The 20,302-nt window shown below is 43.5% G+C and overlaps 2 protein-coding genes across 4 annotated transcripts in view; one reads left to right on the top strand and one right to left on the bottom strand.

Moving 5' to 3' along the window:
- The window catches only part of LOC123485571 (E3 ubiquitin-protein ligase pellino homolog 1-like), a 49,452-nt gene extending 30,466 nt beyond the window's left edge, over positions 1-18,986 (bottom strand). The window contains exon 1 of one of the 3 annotated variants that reach the window (XM_045216561.1): positions 18,882-18,986. The gene's annotated coding sequence lies outside the window, so the exon portion shown is untranslated. Of the gene's footprint in view, positions 1-11,715; positions 12,001-18,881 lie in introns of those variants that run through there. The other 2 variants (XM_045216560.1, XM_045216559.1) reach the window with 2 other exon arrangements.
- Positions 17,277-19,823, top strand: LOC121532639 (galectin-related protein-like). The gene is made up of 5 exons (XM_041838424.2): positions 17,277-17,635; positions 18,161-18,250; positions 18,388-18,476; positions 18,908-19,094; positions 19,409-19,823. The coding sequence occupies exons 1-5, from the start codon at positions 17,624-17,626 to the stop codon at positions 19,550-19,552; spliced, it is 522 nt and encodes a 173-aa protein (XP_041694358.2). The 5' UTR covers positions 17,277-17,623; the 3' UTR covers positions 19,553-19,823.
- Positions 19,824-20,302: the final 479 nt, after the last annotated feature.

Raw genomic sequence — 20,302 nt, 5'->3', positions numbered from 1 at the left:
CCGCCAGTTCCCTCTCTTGGGAAGGGAACAGGGGAGGTTGATAACCCAGAGCACACAGAAAAGGAGACAAACCAGAGGAAGCGTTAGTCAAGGTGTGAGCATATTCCACCCAGGGGAGCATGGAGCTCCATGACCCAGGGTTAGAACCAGTGACACAGCGAAGAGCGGTCTCCATCTCCTGGTTCGCTCTCTCGGCTTGCCCGTTGGTCTGGGGGTGATATCCAGAGGACAGGCTGGATGTAATGCCCAAAGCTTTACAGAAAGCTTTCCACACCTGGGAGACAAACTGGGGACCCCTGTCAGAGACAATATCCGTGGGTAGACCATGAGAGCGGAACACATGTTCAACCAAAATATCAGCCGTCTCTCTGGCAGTGGGCAGTTTAGGTAGGGCCAAAAAATGAGCGAACTTAGAAAAACGATCAATCACCGTAAGAATGACAGTCTTTCCAGACGAGGGGGGAAGTCCAGTGACAAAATCCATAGCGATATGCGACCAAGGCCGGCTGGGTATAGGTAGAGGTCGTAGATGACCAGCGCTGGCCTGGGTGGAGTTTTTACTTCATGCACATACCGTACAAGCAGCAATGAAGGCTCGAGTGTCCGCCTCCATCGTGGCCCACCAGAACTTCCGTCGCACAAAGTCAAGGGTCCGCGAAACTCCAGGGTGACAGGTAAGGGGAGACGAGTGAGCCCACTGAAGTACCTGGGAGCGAGCAGACTCAGGGACAAACATCCGGTTAGGAGGACCCCTCCCAGGGTCAGCTTGATGATGTTGAGCCTGTCTAACAATCCCCTCGATGTCACATGTGATGACCGCAATACTGCAGGTAGGAGGCAAAATGGGTTCAGGGTTACTACCAGTATCAACAGCCGAATGAACACGAGACAGGGCGTCAGGCTTGACGTTGCGTGACCCAGGACGGTAAGACAGAGAAAAATTGAATCTCCCAAAAAATAGTGCCCACCTGGCTTGACGGGGGTTGAGCTGCTTCGCTGACTGGAGGTAAGCCAGATTCTTATGATCCGTCCAAACGATGAAGGGTTGTTCCGCCCCCTCCAACCAATGTCGCCACTCCTCGAGAGCCAGCTTAACGGCGAGCAGTTCACGATTGCCAACATCATAATTCCTCTCTGCCTGAGAAAGTTTCCTTGAGAGAAAAGCACAGGGATGCAGTTTGTTATCTTCAGGAGAACGTTGTGACAACACCGCACCTACCCCAGTGTCGGATGCATCCACCTCCACGACAAACTGGCGGTCGGGGTCCGGCTGCATCAGAATGGGAGCCGAGGCGAAGCGATGTTTCAGTTCTTCGAACGCTGATTCGGCCCCTTCATTCCAAGCGAACGGTCGTGAGATGGAGGTGAGAGCGGTGAGTGGCGCCGCAATGCGGCTGTAGTCCTTGATGAACCTCCTATAGAAGTTCGCAAACCCCAGGAATCGTTGAAGTTGTTTGCGGGTAGAGGGAGCTGGCCAGTCCGTGACAGCAGAGATCTTAGCTGGGTCCATCCGCAACTCCCCCTGAGCTATGATGTAACCCAAAAAAGAGGTCTCAGACACATGAAATTCACACTTCTCCATCTTCACAAACAGTTTGTTCTCCAACAACCTTTGCAACATCTGGCGCACATGCAGTTCATGTTCCTGAGAGGACTCTGAGAAAATCAAGATATCATCCAGATAGACAAAAACAAACCGATTCAACATGTCCCGAAGGACATCATTGACTAGTGCCTGAAAAACAGCAGGGGCATTGGACAACCCAAAAGGCATAACCAGATACTCAAAATGTCCCAAGGGTGTGTTGAAGGCAGTCTTCCATTCATCACCCTTACGAATGCGCACCAGGTGATACGCATTTCGTAGATCCAGTTTCGTAAAGATGGTAGCACCATGAAGGAGGGGAAAAGCAGAATTAATCAAAGGCAGAGAATACTTGTTCTTAATGGTAATGTTGTTAAGTCCACGGTAATCAATACAGGGTCTGAGGGTCTTATCCTTCTTAGCAACAAAAAAAGAATCCCGCTCCTACAGGTGACGAGGAAGGACGCATAATACCTGCCGCCAAGGAGTCCCGAATGTAGTTCTCCATAGCCTCCGTCTCCGGCCGGGAGAGATTGTACAGGCGACTGCTGGGGAGCGGGGCTCCTGGCTGGAGGTCAATGGCGCAGTCGTAAGGCCGGTGAGGAGGAAGAGAAGTAGCTCTGTGTTTGCAGAAAACGGATGCCAGGTCATGATACACGTCAGGAACAGCAGAAAGATCCATGGACTCCAGTGGAGGTTGAGGCACAGTACTGGCAGGAGTCTGAGCAGAACACAAACAATTCACATGACAAAATGTGCTCCATGAAACAATGCTACCTGTCACCCAATCAATGTGTGGATTGTGTCTTATGAGCCAGGGGGATACCAAGGACCAGGGGAGTCTGTGGGCAGTCGATAATATGGAATTGAAGGTTCTCCTGATGATTTCCCGACACTCTAAGACAAACAGGAACAGTCTGATGGGTAATACGGGTCAACAATTGTCCATTTAGACCCTTAGCCTGCAGCGGACAGTCCATAGGAACAGTCTCCAAATCCATTTGTTGAGCCCACTCTCTATCCAAAAAGCTTTCGTCGGCACCAGAGTCAATCAGCGCACTAACAGAGAAATTCTGGGACTGCCACTGGAGGGATGCCTGGAGCAGAATGCGGGGAGAAGAGGAAGAATCCGCTGCTCGGCTCACCAAAACTTCTCCCATTAATGATGAGCCGGCCCTTTTCCCCGGACGAACTGGGCAGGAAGGAACGAAATGACCAGCTTCTCCACAATACAGGCAGACCCGAGCCTGAATACGACGTGCACGCTCCTCTGAGGACAACCGTGCCCGACCCACCTCCATGGCTTCGGGTTCAGTGCTCCTCGTATCGACTCGGGAAGACACGGCTTTCTCCGTAGAGAAGATGCAGGGAGGAGTTTGTTGATGACAGACAGGTTGCTTGGAACTAACACTCCTCTCCCGGCGGCGCTCCCGAATCCGATTATCCAACCTGATAGTGAGTGAAATAAGATTATCCAGCGTAGGCGATTCATCATATGACACCAATTCATCTTTTAACGTCTCAGACAAAGCATTGATGAACACTCCTTGTAATGCCTCGTCATTCCAACCACTCACTGCTGCTAAAGTCCGAAACTCCACTGCCATCTCCGCCACACTACGAGCCCCCTGCCGAAGAGAAAACAACCGTTCGCAGCCTCCTTGCCTCGTACGGGGTGGTCAAAAACCTTCCTCATCTCCGTGGTGAAGGCAACGTAAAGCGTTGCAAATGTCCGACTGACTCTCCCAGACCGCGGATCCCCAGGCACGAGCGGAACCGCTAGTAGAGTTGATAAGGTAGGCAATACGGGCTCTTTCTGAGGCGTAGGTGAGGGGCTGTTGTTCAAACACTAACGAGCATTGAGTCAAAAAATCGCCACAGGTTCCCATGTTCCCGTCATAGCGCTCTGGAGCAGGAACAAAAGGCTCTCTGATCTGGGCTGAAGGGGTAGTAAGGGCAGACACTTGATTGGAGAGTAATTGAACCTGATTAAGCAGCACCTGACTTTCCTCAGCAATCGTCTTAAACAGGGTATCATGTTGGCCAAGTAAAATGCCCTGATTGGCTATGGCAGTCCAAATTTGAGTGCACTCTGGGGTGGTATCCGAGCTACTGTCTGCTGGGTTCATGTTGGGTCAGATCATACTGTTGTGATTTAACTGGATAAGAACCCAAATGCAGACAAGTACACCAAGCCAGAGAAGTTTTAACAGGTTTATTTACAATGTTCAAAGTCCAGGTTTCCAAATATAGGGGAAGAGCAAGTCCAGGTTACAGGGAGGGTAACAGATCCAGATCAGGGCAGGTGTGGTACCGTAATGTCCTAGTGTCCGTGGTGAGTCCAAAAGAGAGGTCCGGTAGTGGAGAGCAGGATGGTGGTGGCAGGAGTGAAGCGGAGGCAGGAGTCAGGTTCCAAATATATGGTCGTCTTGACTATGATCTGACGATGAGTGGTAAGTTTGACCGGGTCTTAAAGGCTGAGGTGATTATGGTGAATGAGCTGCAGCTGGAACCCTGACTCCCGCACACCAGACTTCACTCCTGCAATCAAGGACAGACAGAGGGGAGGGAGAGAGCAGAGAGAGCTACCTAGCAGCAGTAGGCCTAACACAACCTCAAACAGTCACACTCCAAACTCCACTATGGCCAAGACCAAAGAGCTGTCAAAGGACACCAGAAACAAAATTGTAGACCTGCACCAGGCTGGGAAGACTGAATCTGCAATAGGTAAGCAGCTTGGTTTGAAGAAATCAACTGTGGGAGCAATTATTAGGAAATGGAAGACATACAAGACCACTGATAATCTCCCTCGATCTGGGGCTCCACGCAAGATCTCACCCCGTGGGGTCAAAATGATCACAAGAACGGTGAGCAAAAATCCCAGAACCACATGGGGGGACCTAGTGAATGACCTGCAGAGAGCTGGGACCAAAGTAACAAAGCCTACCATCAGTAACACACTACGCCGCCAGGGACTCAAATCCTGCAGTGCCAGACGTGCCCCCCTGCTTAAGCCAGTACATGTCCAGGCCCGTCTGAAGTTTGCTAGAGTGCATTTGGATGATCCAGAAGAGGATTGGGAGAATGTCATATGGTCAGATGAAACCAAAATAGAACTTTTTGGTAAAAACTCAACTCGTCGTGTTTGGAGGACAAAGAATGCTGAGTTGCATCCAAAGAACACCATACCTACTGTGAAGCATGGGGGTGGAAACATCATGCTTTGGGGCTGTTTTTTCTGCAAAGGGACCAGGACGACTGATCTGTGTAAAGGAAAGAATGAATGGGGCCATGTATCGTGAGATTTTGAGTGAAAACCTCCTTCCATCAGCAAGGGCATTGAAGATGAAACGTGGCTGGGTCTTTCAGCATGACAATGATCCCAAACACACCGCCCGGGCAACGAAGGAGTGGCTTCGTAAGAAGCATTTCAAGGTCCTGGAGTGGCCTAGCCAGTCTCCAGATCTCAACCCCATAGAAAATCTTTGGAGGGAGTTGAAAGTCTGTGTTGGCCAGCGACAGCCCCAAAACATCACTGCTCTAGACGAGATCTGCATGGAGGAATGGGCCAAAATACCAGCAACAGTGTGTGAAAACCTTGTGAAGACTTACAGAAAACGTTAGACCTGTGTCATTGCCAACAAAGGGTATATAACAAAGTATTGAGAAACTTTTGTTATTGACCAAATACTTATTTTCCACCATAATATGCAAATAAATTCATTAGAAATCCTACAATGTGATTTTCTGGATTTTTTTTTCTCATTTTGTCTGTCATAGTTGACATGTACCTATGATGAAAATTACAGGCCTCTCTCATCTTTTTAAGTGGGAGAACTTGCACAATTGGTGGCTGACTAAATACTTTTTTTCCCCACTGTATGTCCGGATGTGTGTGTATATATACAGTGAGGGAAAAAAGTATTTGATCCCCTGCTGATTTTGTACGTTTGCCCACTGACAAAGAAATGATCAGTCTATAATTTTAATGGTAGGTTTATTTGAACAGTGAGAGACAGAATAACAACAACAAAATCCAGAAAAACGCATGTCAAAAATGTTATAAATTATTTGCATTTTAATGAGGGAAATAAGTATTTGACCCCCTCTCAATCAGAAGGATTTCTGGCTCCCAGGTGTCTTTTATACAGGTAACGAGCTGAGATTAGGAGCACAATCTTAAAGGGAGTGCTCCTAATCTCAGTTTGTTACCTGTATAAAAGACACCTGTCCACAGAAGCAATCAATCAATCAGATTCCAAACTCTCCACCATGGCCAAGACCAAAGAGTTCTCCAAGGATGTCAGGGACAAGATTGTAGACCTACACAAGGCTGGAATGGGCTACAAGACAATCGCCAAGCAGCTTGGTGAGAAGGTGAAAACAGTTGGTGCGATTATTCGCAAATGGAAGAAACACAAAATAACTGTCAATCTCCCTCGGCCTGGGGCTCCATGCAAGATCTCACCTCGTGGAGTTGCAATGATCATGAGAACGGTGAGGAATCAGCCAGAGGGACAAAATCCCTCCTGAGATGTGTGCAAATATGGTGGACAACTACAAGAAACGTCTGACCTCTGTGATTGCCAACAAGGGTTTTGCCACCAAGTACTAAGTCATGTTTTGCAGAGGGGTCAAACACTTATTTCCCTCATTAAAATGCAAATCAATTTATAAAATGTTTGACATGCGTTTTTCTTGATTTTTTTGTTGTTATTCTGTCTCTCACTGTTCAAATAAACCTACCATTAAAATTATAGACTGATTATTTCTTTGTCAGTGGGCAAACGTACAAAATCAGCAGGGGATCAAATACTTTTTTCCCCTCACTGTATATATACAGTGGGGAGAACAAGTATTTGATACACTGCCGATTTTTCAGGTTTTCCTACTTACAAAGCATGTAGATGTCTGTAATTTTTATCATAGGTACACTTCAACTGTGAGAGACGGAATCTAAAACAAAAATCCAGAAAATCACATTGTATGATTTTTAAGTAATTAATTTGCATTTTATTGCATGACATAAGTATTTGATACATCAGAAAAGCAGAACTTAATATTTGGTACAGAAACCTTTGTTTGCAATTACAGAGATCATACGTTTCCTGTAGGTCTTGACCAGGTTTGCACACACTGCAGCAGGGATTTTGGCCCATTCCTCCATACAGACCTTCTCCAGATCCTTCAGGTTTCGGGGCTGTTGCTGGGCAATACGGACTTTCAGCTCCCTCCAAAGATTTTCTATTAGGTTCAGGTCTGGAGACTGGCTAGGCCACTCCAGGACCTTGAGATGCTTCTTACGGAGCCACTCCTTAGTTGCCCTGGCTGTGTGTTTCGGGTCGTTGTCATGCTGGAAGACCCAGCCACGACCCATCTTCAATGCTCTTACTGAGGGAAGGAGGTTGTTGGCCAAGATCTCGCAATACATGGCCCCATCCATCCTCCCCTCAATACGGTGCAGTCGTCCTATCCCCTTTGCAGAAAAGCATCCCCAAAGAATGATGTTTCCACCTCCATGCTTCACGGTTGGGATGGTGTTCTTGGGGTTGTACTCATCCTTCTTCTTCCTCCAAACACGGCGAGTGGAGTTTAGACCAAAAAGCTCTATTTTTGTCTCATCAGACCACATGACCTTCTCCCATTCCTCCTCTGGATCATCCAGATGGTCATTGGCAAACTTCAGACGGGCCTGGACATGCGCTGGCTTGAGCAGGAGGACTTTGCGTGCGCTTCAGGATTTTAATCCATGACGGCGTAGTGTGTTACTAATGGTATTCTTTGAGACTATGGTCCCAGCTCTCTTCAGGTCATTGACCAGGTCCTGCCGTGTAGTTCTGGGCTGATCCCTCACCTTCCTCATGATCATTGATGCCCCACGAGGTGAGATCTTGCATGGAGCCCCAGACCGAGAGTGATTGACCGTCATCTTGAACTTCTTCCATTTTCTAATAATTGCGCCAACAGTTGTTGCCTTCTCACCAAGCTGCTTGCCTATTGTCCTGTAGCCCATCCCAGCCTTGTGCAGGTCTACAATTTTATCCCTGATGTCCTTACACAGCTCTCTGGTTTTGGCCATTGTGGAGAGGTTGGAGTCTGTTTGATTGAGTGTGTGGACAGGTGTCTTTTATACAGGTAACAAGTTCAAACAGGTGCAGTTAATACAGGTAATGAGTGGAGAACAGGAGGGCTTCTTAAAGAAAAACTAACAGGTCTGTGAGAGCTGGAATTCTTACTGGTTGGTAGGTGATCAAATACTTATGTCATGCAATAAAATGCAAATTAATTACTTAAAAATCATACAATGTGATTTTCTGGATTTTTGTTTTAGATTCCGTCTCTCACAGTTGAAGTGTACCTATGATAAAAATTACAGACCTCTACATGCTTTGTAAGTAGGAAAACCTGCAAAATCGGCAGTGTATCAAATACTTGTTCTCCCCACTGTATATATATATATATATATGTGTGTGTGTGTGTGTGTGTGTGTACGGTACCTGTTAGATATTGGGGGCATCCTGGGATGTGCTTTTGTATGTTATTGCTGTAAGAGCGAGTTAGCTAGCATGCTTGAGATGTAATGGTCGCATTAGCCCCCTGCTAATTCACAGTTATTTCCATGCTAACAGACTAATCACAAATCTACAGCCATCAACATAATGTTGTCCTGCACATCTAAGGTGCTTCCTTGTGTCTATCGTCAGGTACTTACATTTAATGTATTTTGTACTAATTTTGTCATTGTTATGATGTTTGATTACAAAATACCCAGTACATACTGTGTAAGCCTAACAATACTTTTAGAACTTTTACCGTAACCCTGTTCACAGAGGCCATAGGTGCCATGTTCCACAATCCAATAAAGAGTGTCGCTATTGGCTGTAGGTGGTCATTTCATAGGCACCCATCTCTATAAAGAGATTATCAAGGGAGGGACAAAGTCTGATCCAAACACGGCACCTCATAAAAAGGGTTAGACTGCAGGCTAATAAGCTTATGGCTGGCTTTGAGAGAGAGAGAGAGAGAGAGAGAGAGAGAGAGAGAGAGAGAGAGAGAGAGAGAGAGAGAGAGAGAGAGAGAGAGAGAGAGAGAGAGAGAGAGAGAGAGAGAGAGAGAGAGAGAGAGAGAGAGAGAGAGAGAGAGAGAGAGAGAGAGAGAGAGAGAGAGAGAGAGAGAGAGAGAGAGAGAGAGAGAGAGAGAGAGAGAGAGAGAGAGAGAGAGAGAGAGAGAGAGAGAGAGAGAGAGAGAGAGAGAGAGAGAGAGAGAGACAGAGAGAGAGAGAGAGAGACAGAGAGAGAGAGAGAGACAGAGACAGAGACGAGACAGAGAGAGACAGAGACAGAGACAGAGACAGAGAGAGAGACTTTCCAGATAATTTAATACAGCCAAAGTTTCTTCTTCTTTATTAATGTCATTAACAATGGGGGGTAGAGGAGATGTCATAATGTCAGTTTAAAATGGAGTCCAACGTTGACATAACCTCTGGAGTCTGACTTTTGAGGTAGCAGATGGAGGGTGGCAGTTTACATTTCAAAGCCTTTGAATTATTCATTGAGGTAGAACACAGACTAACCTGAAAGGCAAATAAATAATTGTTTTTAGAAAAAAAGTATACTGTGTTGTTCCTCAGAGAGTGAAGATGGTCTTCTGGAATTAAAACTAGAAAAGCTAGGCTACATCTGTCAACTACTGGTGTCATCCTCACACAAGACACCGATTTAGCTATAGGTAAGGATAACGTCCATTTGCTTATGAGCAGCAATGTCACAAAGAACACATGTCATTATACTATCATACCAATTCAGGACAGAAAGTTACCACTTTTATTTGTTTTTCCCCATTCTCCAACCATCAGTCAGAAGAACGGTGAAAACTAGGGAGGTAACGATGGGCATAAAACAAGGTTCCCAAGCAAATGTGTTTTCCCTTTAGAGGTGAAGCGAAATCAGCCAGGTAGACAACCTCTCCATTTTCCAAGTTCACGGAGAACAAGAAAATTAGGTTGCATCCCAAATGGCACCCTATTCGCTATATAGTGTACTACTTTTGACCTGAACCCTATGGGCCCCGGTCAAAAGTAGTGCACTACATAGGGAATAGGGGGCCATTTCGGATGCACCCTGAGAGAGATCAGAGGTGGTGGCTTGTAGGTGCCCATGAATGGACCTTTCAAACACATCCAAGTTGACCTTGATAACAGGAGAGGAATGAAGGAAGGGCGTAAGCAGAGGAAGGAATGTGGAGAGGAGAGGAGTCGATAGGACCAATTAAAATAGCCTTTGTGTCTTTCTGTCCAGTCTGGAAAAAGGGATCTTTCCAGGAATGACTTTCATTAATTGACTTTATCACAGAGGCAGATCTCCAAGTTAGACAGATTTACAGCATTCGCTGACACAAAGCTATGCCAGACAGCTGATTTATCAAGTTGGACAGAAAAAGGTTCAGGCTAGGTGGCGAGTTGATTAATGTTTTGTCTGCTCATTCACTCTCTGTTCAAAAAAGATATGTCACACAAGTTATTGCCTAAACATGAACCAACGTCATGAGAATGGTGAGCATGTAAGGGCCCTTGACAGGGAAGGTAGGCTTGCATAGCATAGGCCTAAATGTGGGTCATGGCACACCCAATGTTGCTCTTGTTAATATGATATTGCCTATGAATTGCTTAGTAACTTGTAGTAGGCTATGTGTAATACCCCATTAGCTACATGTTTTCAGTATGTGCCCCAGGGTTGATGTTAACTAATTGTGTTCGCTACCCTTTTGCGACTGCTGAGCCACAGAACCGTAACGTGATCATCCCAAATGGCAGGCTCTGAAAGATCCATTCATGTTCAGCCCCAGCCACCTTCAGTGACCCCACATTTGTTTTTATTCCCTAATCAAGGCATGAAACACACACCCATCCACACCCATACCAGGGGTGAGTCGGTAAGAGCATCTTATCTGGGAGATTGGAGTCGAGTAGGGAGACCGGCCTGATTAAATAAAGGAAGCAGATCCAGCCCATTTCAGGAATGGAAACTCTGGTGAGAGTGATATGATGGTGTTATTTTTAAACTCTCCGAAGCATCCACAGATGATGTAGTCCACTACTGAGGAGCATAGTCAGATGACAGTATGATGATACAAAGCCAGTTTTCTATGACAGCACAATCATGAATCAACAGTGCTTATAATAGACTAGAGGGGCAAAGGGAATTTCAAAGTATAAACAGTAGGCTACTAACAGCCCTACCATAATCAGATGACAGTTTGATACAAAGCCAGTTTCTCTTAAAATAGGCCTAAACCTATATATAACTATATGTAACTGCTTTATCTTGGCCAGGTCGCAGTATATATAACTATATATAACTGCTTTATCTTGGCCAGGTCGCAGTTGTAAATGAGAACTTGTTCTCAACTGGCTTACCTGGTTAAATAAAGGTGAAATAAATAAAAAAATCAAAGTAAAGACAGTATATGCTACACAAAAACACAGCTCTACTATGATAGGGACAGCAATGAATATGACTGGACAGTTGAGCAAATGAGCCGAATTTGGGGGAACAAAAGAGGGACTCTCGAGGCCAGATGCTCGATCGAGATGATGCATGCAAATCAGTTTATGTTGTGGGAACAATAGCCCCCAGCTGGGCTTTCTCTGTGCGGGCCAAACCGGCTTGTCAACCACACAAGGGAAAGAGAGACCCTTCATTGTGCACAACCACTAACGTCATATACATACTTCAAAAGTGCCATAGACAATTCAAGTACACATACCTACCTCTCTCTTACTAGTTAAATAGGTAGGTAGGTTACTTGGTTTTCAATGTGTGAATGATGACAATGGGCTATAAACCAACCTCAGTTTAGGTATTTCTTACTGCTGAAATTTTTGTAATTGTTTGGTTTCTGTGCCATGAATGGACTAACTTGAAAGTGAAAAGTGATCCATTGTAGCCTAGGCCTTCTATGGGTAATAGTCGACAAAAAAAGTGTAAAAGGTGTGCAACAATTAGGCTACAATTTTATATTTGACTGATGATGACAATAACTTTGCCCTTGGTAGCCAAGCAAATTGCAGTAAAATAACATTTTAGCTACATAAAATAAAGCACATTTATTGTGTTTCAAACTCGCCTTACCTAATGATAATCAAACTCGCCTTACCTAATGATAATCCGACAGCACCATCTGGACTTTCCCGATATTCGCTCGAAATCCAATTTGAATGCTCCAACAGATAAAAACGCACACCGAAGGATGAAAGGAAAGCAATTCTGTCCGTGCAGACCTAAACACCGAATTGTCGCGTTACTTTTACAGTCACCTGCTACGTTATTAATGTTTATAACATTATTATATGCTGTCCAACTCTAGGACAATACTGGAGTGTGTAATCTATACAATCGCGTCTATGCTCCAGTCTGCTCGTGCTCACATGAAGTTACGTCATGAGACGCGTCGAAACGTACCATGGGCCTTGTAGTTGTAGCTTAGTCTACTGGAAATACCACACACACACTCTGTCTGTCTGTCAGTGTGTGTGTGTGAGAGAGAGAGAGAGAGAGAGAGAGAGAGAGAGAGAGAGAGAGAGAGAGAGAGAGAGAGAGAGAGAGAGAGAGAGAGAGAGAGAGAGAGAGAGAGAGAGAGAGAGAACCATTGTAAATACAACCCATATTTAATGTTTCTTTATTTTCCCATTTGTACTTTAACTATTTGCACATTGTTACAACACTGTATATATACATACTATGGCATTTGAAATGTCTTTATTCTTTTGGAACTTCTGAGTGTAATGTTTACTGTTAATATTTATTGTTTATTTCACTTTTTTTTACTATCTACTTCACTTGCTTTGGCAATGTTAACATACGTTTCCCATGACAATAAAGCCCTTAAATTGAAATTGAAATTGAGAGAGAGAGAGAGAGAGAGAGAGAGAGAGAGAGAGAGAGAGAGAGAGAGAGAGAGAGAGAGAGAGAGAGAGAGTAGGACTCCTCCATTAAGTGACTTTTGAATAACCTATTAGTTCACAATTTCTTGGTTTGCCTATGCATTTGATTGGAAAATATGTAAGGTTTTCTTCACTCTTGCTTGCCTGTCTTTGCACAGACATATTTAATGTATTCCTGCTTCAATATCTGGCATTTGTCCCACACTTTCAAAGAGCTCTTCACACCATACTGCCGAAAATCTGAGGGCCATTTTTTCCCTCCAGTAATGAAACACACATCAACATAGCAACAACGCTGCGTTCGGTTCATGAAAGTTCAGTAGGAGCACAGGGTGCAGCAAATGTTGCGCTAATACTAGCAAATATTACGTTTCCAAACCACTAAACGTTTGTACGCCTGACCTGTAAGCTGCAGTCATGGAGACTGTAACCATGAACACTGATATGTTTACAGTAGTGTTTTAAATACCACAATCTTGGAAGACCCAGAAGTCTTCTTCTCTGGATTCTTATATGTGTGTGTGTATGGGGGGGGGGACATTTGGCAAGTGAGGACATTTGGCCAGTCCTCACAAGGAAAAAGGCTATTTTAGGCTTAGGGGTTAGGGTTTAGGGTTAGAATTAGGGTAAATATTAGGTTTAGGGTTAGGGGTTAGGTTTAGGGTTAGGAGTTAGGGTTAGGGTAAAGGTGTAGGGTTAGGGGTAAGGAAAATTAGAATTTTGAATGGAAATCAATTGTTGGTCAGACCCCAAAAAGTGTGTGTGTGTGTGTGCAGGTGCGCACGTGTGTGTGTGTGTGCATTTGAGAGAGAGAGAGAAAGCAAGAGAGAGAAACCAGGATAAATAACTTATCCTTGTGCTTGAGCACATATAGGTAATAGCAGCACATGTATATAATAACAGTATATGTAAAATGAGGTGAAATAAGTGTCTCTGAATTCACTACTGCAGTCCATTCTAAATGAAACAGTTGAGTGAATAGGGGTGGGAGATGACAAGCTGAGACACAATAGATAAGCCTGAGCGTCGGTTTCTGCATTGTCATTGCCAATGAATCAATGCCTGCCCTCTCAATAACCTCTTCATGAGGGTGTGTGTGTGGGTTGGAGCTTTAATATGTAGGTGACGATAGCTGAATCATGGTTGGCTGTGGTGTGTGAATAAGTGTCTGTATTGTATATAAACTGAATGACACTTAGGTTTGATTATCTTTTCTGGATTTCCAATACCTTCTGTTTTTCCTCTAACACTCATTTCATTGTTGGATAGGGAGGTTACAATAATGTTCCCAACACTCAATTTTACCAGACAAGAACAAGGCGGTCTGTAGGCATTTGCCTTAAGAAATGTGTCAAACAGTGTAATAAATGCAATACACTGTATTCCTATTACCTAGCAATAACTGTAAAAACATCACAACCTATAACAGTAATATCATCACTACATGTACAATGATAGTTTTTACATAATTCTCAGAAAATGAATTCCATTTTATTTGACAAAGAACCAAAGGGCTATATAGGTAAAATGTTGGGAATATCTCAATAATATCACTTTTCATCCAGATGTTTTCTCAAAGTTCTCTTATTCTTTAAAAAAAATCTTATTCTCTTCTACATCCCTCCTCTTTCTCCGTATCTTTCCATCTCTCTCTCTACCGGCCAGGTGCTAGTGTAATCGGATATGTTCTCAGAGCGTGGCAACGATGACATGGCAGGTTCAAGGTCACTGTGGGACCAGAGACCGTGGACAACGTGCTGTGAGGAGAAAAAGGGTGGGTGTGGGTAGCAGTTGTAGTGGTAGTGTATCAAATAAGATCATTACAAGAGCGAATAGTGGATTTTTGTCTATCTGTCTTGTGTCCATATATCTGTGCAATGCCTGATTGGTGTGCTATTCCATTAGAGACCAACCCTTAATTGTTACAACTCCAAAAGTTACGTCACATGGAGTGGTCGCATTTCTTGGACTGAACAGGATCAGTTGAGGTGCAAACAAATGCACATACAGTAAGTACATGATTCATGGGCTCCGTGTGTGAACCCAGACATCAGACGGACACTTGTTGTGCCATCTAGTGTTCATTTTGTAAATACATGGACATATGTTGGGTATATACACTGAGTGTACAAAATATTAGGAACAACTGCTCTTTCCATGACATAGACTGACCTGGTGAATCCAGGTGAAAGCTATGATCCCTTATTGATGTCACTTTTTAAATCCACTTCAATCAGTGTAGATGACAGTGAGGGTCTTTAAGCCTTGAGACAATTGAGACGTGGATTGTGTATGTGTGCCATTCAGAGGGTGAATGGGCAAGACAAAATATTTAAGTGACTTTGAACAGGGTATGGTAGTAGGTGCCAGGTGCACCGGTTTGAGTGTGTCAAGAACTGCAACGCTACTGGGTTTTTCAAGCTCATCAGTTTCCCGTGTGTATCAAGAATGGTCCACCACCCAAAGGACATCCAGACAACTTGACACAACTGTGGGAAGCATTGGGGTCAATATGGGCCAGCATCCCTGTTGAACGCTTTCGACACCTCGTAGAGTCCATGCCCCGACAAATTGAGGCTGTTCTGAGGGCAAAAAAGGTTGCAAGTCAATATTAGGAAGGTGTTCATAATGTTTTGTACAATCAGTGTATAGAGTACATGATTTCATTTGAAACAGATTGTGCCTATAAATTACTCAGATAAAGATGCGTCATACAAAGGAACAAAAGACAGTCCTTGTATTTCTTTATTAGAATATTATTGCAGACAGTAATAGGCTATGGTACTGTACTTTTTGAGGTTTCTGTCATTGAGGAAACTTTTAAGAAGTGAAATGTCCATTGCAGCACCCTAGAAGGCCATTGCATTTAGCATTTTAATTTAGGCAGTGGTGGAAAAAGTACCCAATTGTCATACTTGAGTAAAAGTAAAGATACCTTAATAGAAAATTACTCAAGTAAAAGTGAAAGTCACCTAGTAAAATATTACTTGAGTAAAAGTCTAAAAGTATTTGGTTTTAAACATAGAGTATACTGAACAAAAATATAAACGCAACATGTAAAGTGTTGGTCCCATGTTTCATGAGCTGAAATAAAAGATCACAGAAATGTCCATACGCACAAAAAGCTTATTTCTCTCAAATTCTGTGCACAGATGTGTTTACATCTCTGATGGTGAACATTTATCCTTTGTCAAGATAATCCATCCACCTGACAGGTGTGGCATATCAAGAAGCTGATTAAACAGCATGATCATTATACAGGTGCACCTTGTGCTGGGGACAATAAAATGCCACTCTAAAATGTGCAGTTTTGTCACACAACACAATGCCACAGATGTTTCAAGTTTTGAGGGAGTGTGCAATTGGCATGCTGACTGCAGGAATGTCCACTAGAGCTGTTGCCAGGGAATTGAATGTTAATTTCTCTACCATAAGCCACCTCCAACGTCGTTTTAGAGAATTTGGCAATACGTCTAACCGGTCTCACAATTGCAGACCATGCGTAACCATGCCAGCCCAGGACCTCCACATCTGGCTTCTTCACCTGCGGGATTGTCTGAGGCGGGGAAGGCGGAGGGGTGCTGAGGAGTATTTCTGTCTGTAATAAAGCCCTTTTGTGGGGAAAAACTCATTCTGATTGGCTGGGCCTGACTCCCCAGTGGGTGGGTCTGGCTGCCAAGTGGGTGGGCTTATGCCCTCCCAGGCCCACCCATGGCTGCGCCCCTGCCCAGTCATGTGAAATCCATAGATTAGGGCCTCATTTATTTATTTAAATTGACTGATTTCCATATATGAACTGTAACTCAGTCAAATCATTGAAACTGTTACATGTTGCATTTATATTTTTGTTCAGTATACTTAAGTATCAAAAGTAAATGTAATTGCTAAAATATACGTAAGTATCAAAAGTAAAAGTAAAAGTATAAATCATTTCAAATTCCTTATATTAAGCAAACCAGACAGCCCCATTCTTGTTTTGACCATTGATCCTGTTGACTCTTGGAAGTCTCAACCCTACTACCCCCAGAAACCATGGATGTCCTTCGATGAGATACAGGTGTGACGCTGGCCAGGTGTCTCCAAATAACCATGTACAATAGATAACCTGGTTTCTCAATTTTGGTGAAACTCACAATAAACCAAAGGATGCATTTCTAACACTGCCGCTCTTCATTTCGGACACAGGCGTACTCAGCAGAGACATTATGGCCTTACTTCCTGTGGCAGATCATGCCTCCTTCACCCCCTGAGCAGAGGAGAGCCTCCAGCATGTGGAGAGACATGGAGAAGGCCCGTTCACGTAGCCCTGTGCTGCAGAATCCCACCCCAGAGGAGAGGTGCTTTGTCCAAGAGAGCCGTTTATGGAAATATATGGCTCTGTCCTCCACCTCGTCCATGAGCCAGAACACTGTCTCTCCCTGAGGGGGACTCTGAGATGGAAGAGGAGTAGATCAGCGGCCAGAAGAGCCAGGCTGAGGACCAGGGTGTGGCCCACCTTCCAGATGCCATCCAGGGACATATTTATTTATTTATTATATTGCATTGTGGTCCTAGACTGATTTCTAAATCCATTTTTACAATATGTTGTTTTTTATCCATTTGTTTCCACTGAATAAAAAGTGTTGTTCCCACTTTTGTTAAAAAAATAGATATATTAATAGGCCCTTATAATAAGGCATAATAAACGTAAGGTAGATATAACTGAACGCATTTTGAAATAAATATTTTGTAGGCTAGCAGCTAGCCTGTTTACTTTTTTAAAGGGCACTGCCCCATTCTATCCCACTATAATTGAAGGAGAGATGGAGGATAGAAAAGAGAAAACAAAGCTTTCTGATTATAGTAAACCAGGACTAGACGGGGATTAAAAGATTTTGACTTCGTCAGCAGCATTCAGCTCAGAAACTAAGCAAGTCGGAGGATAGGAGGTCGTCGTTCGCGATAACCGCATGCATAGATTTTTTAGCAAATTCCAACATCACGGTCCCGGCTATAGCCTACCTGTCAGGTCACTTCTGCTGTGGGTATCACGTTGGTGCGACCGACAGAGCACATTTCAGCTCAGCTGATCCATTTTTTTTCTCAATTTGGTCAAGATGGCAGAACTGGTAAGTGAATATGAGAAATATGTTTTAATTTATTCCAAAAATGTGCAGCATAGGCTAGGACTACTAGATACAGACCTTTGGGAAAAAGGAATAGATTAATTTACATAGAATATAATATCTAAATTCCTCAACAAGGTAGGCTACGTTGACTGGAGTAAAAGTCGCTCAAGTGCTACTAATAGGCTACTTTATCACTAATCCTCAATGGAATGTAGACTCGAGTTTAACTCCATCTGCTGTAATTTTTCAGCAAGTGCTGATCATACGAGGCACGCACACACGGACGTCAGTCTTGTCGACATCATGCAGCATCAATTTATTATGGCGCCCTCAATGTGCACTGTGTTATTTATTAATTGCATTAAGGCAATACGTGTTTTTATACCAATCTAGGCTATGCTCTATAATTTTCATGTAAAGTGCAATTTTCTTGAAAACTGAGCAGTGTTCTATGTTTGCTTGAAGCATACAGACTACTGTTGAAAACATGTAAAACATGTATTTTGTGTTCTTCCGTTTCTGAAGAGAACTGTGGCTACTGGTGACCATCCTAACAAATCTGATAGAAATAAATGCAGTCCAATCTCCCTTGACCAAGAGGTTGTGCGAAGACTGGTAAGCTTTATGTTATTTTGATTAACTTACCAATATGAACCCTATTCTGAAGAACATTTTAGTTTTTTTTGTACATGAGTGTATGTTCAACATGACTTCTGGATATGTGAAGAAAATGTATGGTACTTTGTTCTCAGTCAGTTCCATTCAGTGGTCGTATCAGAGGTGGGATGAGGCCTGGAAAGAAGATCATTGTGATGGGGATAGTGAATCCTGAGCCTGACAGGTACATTGGACACACCCACATCATGTCTGCATACCAAATGGCACCTTTTTCCCTATACAGTGCACTACTTTTGACCAGAGTCCTGGTCAAAAGTTGTGCACTATAAAGGGAAAAGGTTTCCATTTGGGACGTCGAGCATGACTATCCTTTATCAGATACCAGTTAGCTCAGCTACAAATAATATTGTAGTGTGGCTTACATACAGTACCTTAGAAAAACCTGCTCTAAGTTGTATTGGAATTCTATTGCCATGTGGAGTGGGAAAATGCCACAGAAGTTGGGAGGATGGAAGTGTCAATGTCAGGATTGTAATCCACTTTGTACAAGGTCAGTAAGTACCGTAGATGTAAACAATGAAACACAAAATATATAACAGACGTAGACTACCTTTTCTAACACACTTACCTTTTTTGGTCTTTGTGGTTACCCAGCTTTGATATCAGTCTGGCCTGTGGGTGTGGCACAGTGGAGGAGGCTCCTCCCATTGACGTGGCACTGGAGCTCTGTGCCAGGTTCGAGGACCGCCAGTTCCTACGCAAGGCCTGTGTCTCAGGTATCTGGGGCGACGCTGAGAAGCCCATCCCCTACTTCCCCTTCATCGAGGATCAACCTTTCCGGGTATGTGGAGGATCTTCATTTCTTCTCAGTGGCTCATCTTTGTACTCCACCCTTTGATAGTGTCACTGAATCCTGCAATTTATAGCATAGGGTTATGATTATAATATAGGTTCTAATGTGATTATAGCATAGGGTTAGGTTTACATAGGAATAAACAGATACATTTAATATTGTTTCATAGGATTAAGCACGTTTTGAGAACTCTGAAATAAAGTGTCAGGTATCATTCAGGTTCAAGAAGGTATCACATGATTTAAGACTCACAATACAACAATATGGTTGAACTTCCTCCCCTCCCGTTGTTTCTTCCCCAGATCGAGATCCATTGTGAACTACTGCGTTTCCGTGTATTTGTGGATGGACACCAGCTCTTTGATTTTTACCACCGGGTGCGATGCTTACTGGATATTGACACATTAAGGATTAATGGTAGTCTGACCATTACCAAACTCGGATAGAAGGAAGAAGGACTATGTAGGATGCACCTTACGGAAGTGGTAATGGAACCTTGCCTGCCGCAATCCTCACACTTAGCAATAATGTGGACATCGGCTTGAAAGCAATGTCTTAGCCTCTTTGAGCCTTAACTGACAAAATCGATTGCAAAGCAATGTTCTGTCTTCGGATTTTCGATAGGATGTGGCCTACCTATTTCTCTTAGTTGTGATTTATTTTTTGTTTCATGGTATTGAGTGCTGTTGGTTTGAGATGGTCATGAAATAAAAAGGCTTCCAGGATAAAAATAAAACTTTAATTGATCAGAGATCTTGAGATTCTCAGGACAGTGCCCTGCCGTGGGTGCTGTCCTTCTGCATGATAATACAAAAATAATGTTTCTTCTGGGAATATACTTTTCCATTACCTCTACACAGCTTTGGGTCAGCTTGCTGTGTAGGGGAATAATACAACATACATTACATTCAGTATACTACAAAATACTACTACCAGTGGTGTAAAGTACTTAAGTAAAAATACTGTAAAGTACTACTTAAGTCGTTTTTTTGGGTATCTGTACTTTACTTTACTATTCATATTTTTGACAACTTTTACTTTTACTTCAGTACATTCGTAAAGAAAATAATGTACTTACATTTTACTCCATACATTTTCCCTGACACCCAAAAGTACTCGTTACATTTCGAATGCTTAGCAGGACAGGAAAATGGTCCAATTCACACATTAATCAAGAGAACATCCCTGGTCATCCC

Source organism: Coregonus clupeaformis, unplaced genomic scaffold, assembly GCF_020615455.1.
Source record: "Coregonus clupeaformis isolate EN_2021a unplaced genomic scaffold, ASM2061545v1 scaf0739, whole genome shotgun sequence".
NCBI lineage: Eukaryota > Metazoa > Chordata > Actinopteri > Salmoniformes > Salmonidae > Coregonus > Coregonus clupeaformis.
This window is presented reverse-complemented; position numbering and strand designations above follow the sequence as displayed.

Excerpts from the sequence above, each read along its gene's own strand:
- LOC121532639 (XM_041838424.2), top strand. Across the intron at positions 18,477-18,907 it reads GTGAATCCTGAGCCTGACAG|CTTTGATATCAGTCTGGCCT; the intron begins GTACATTGGACA and ends GTGGTTACCCAG. Across the intron at positions 19,095-19,408 it reads TCGAGGATCAACCTTTCCGG|ATCGAGATCCATTGTGAACT; the intron begins GTATGTGGAGGA and ends TTTCTTCCCCAG.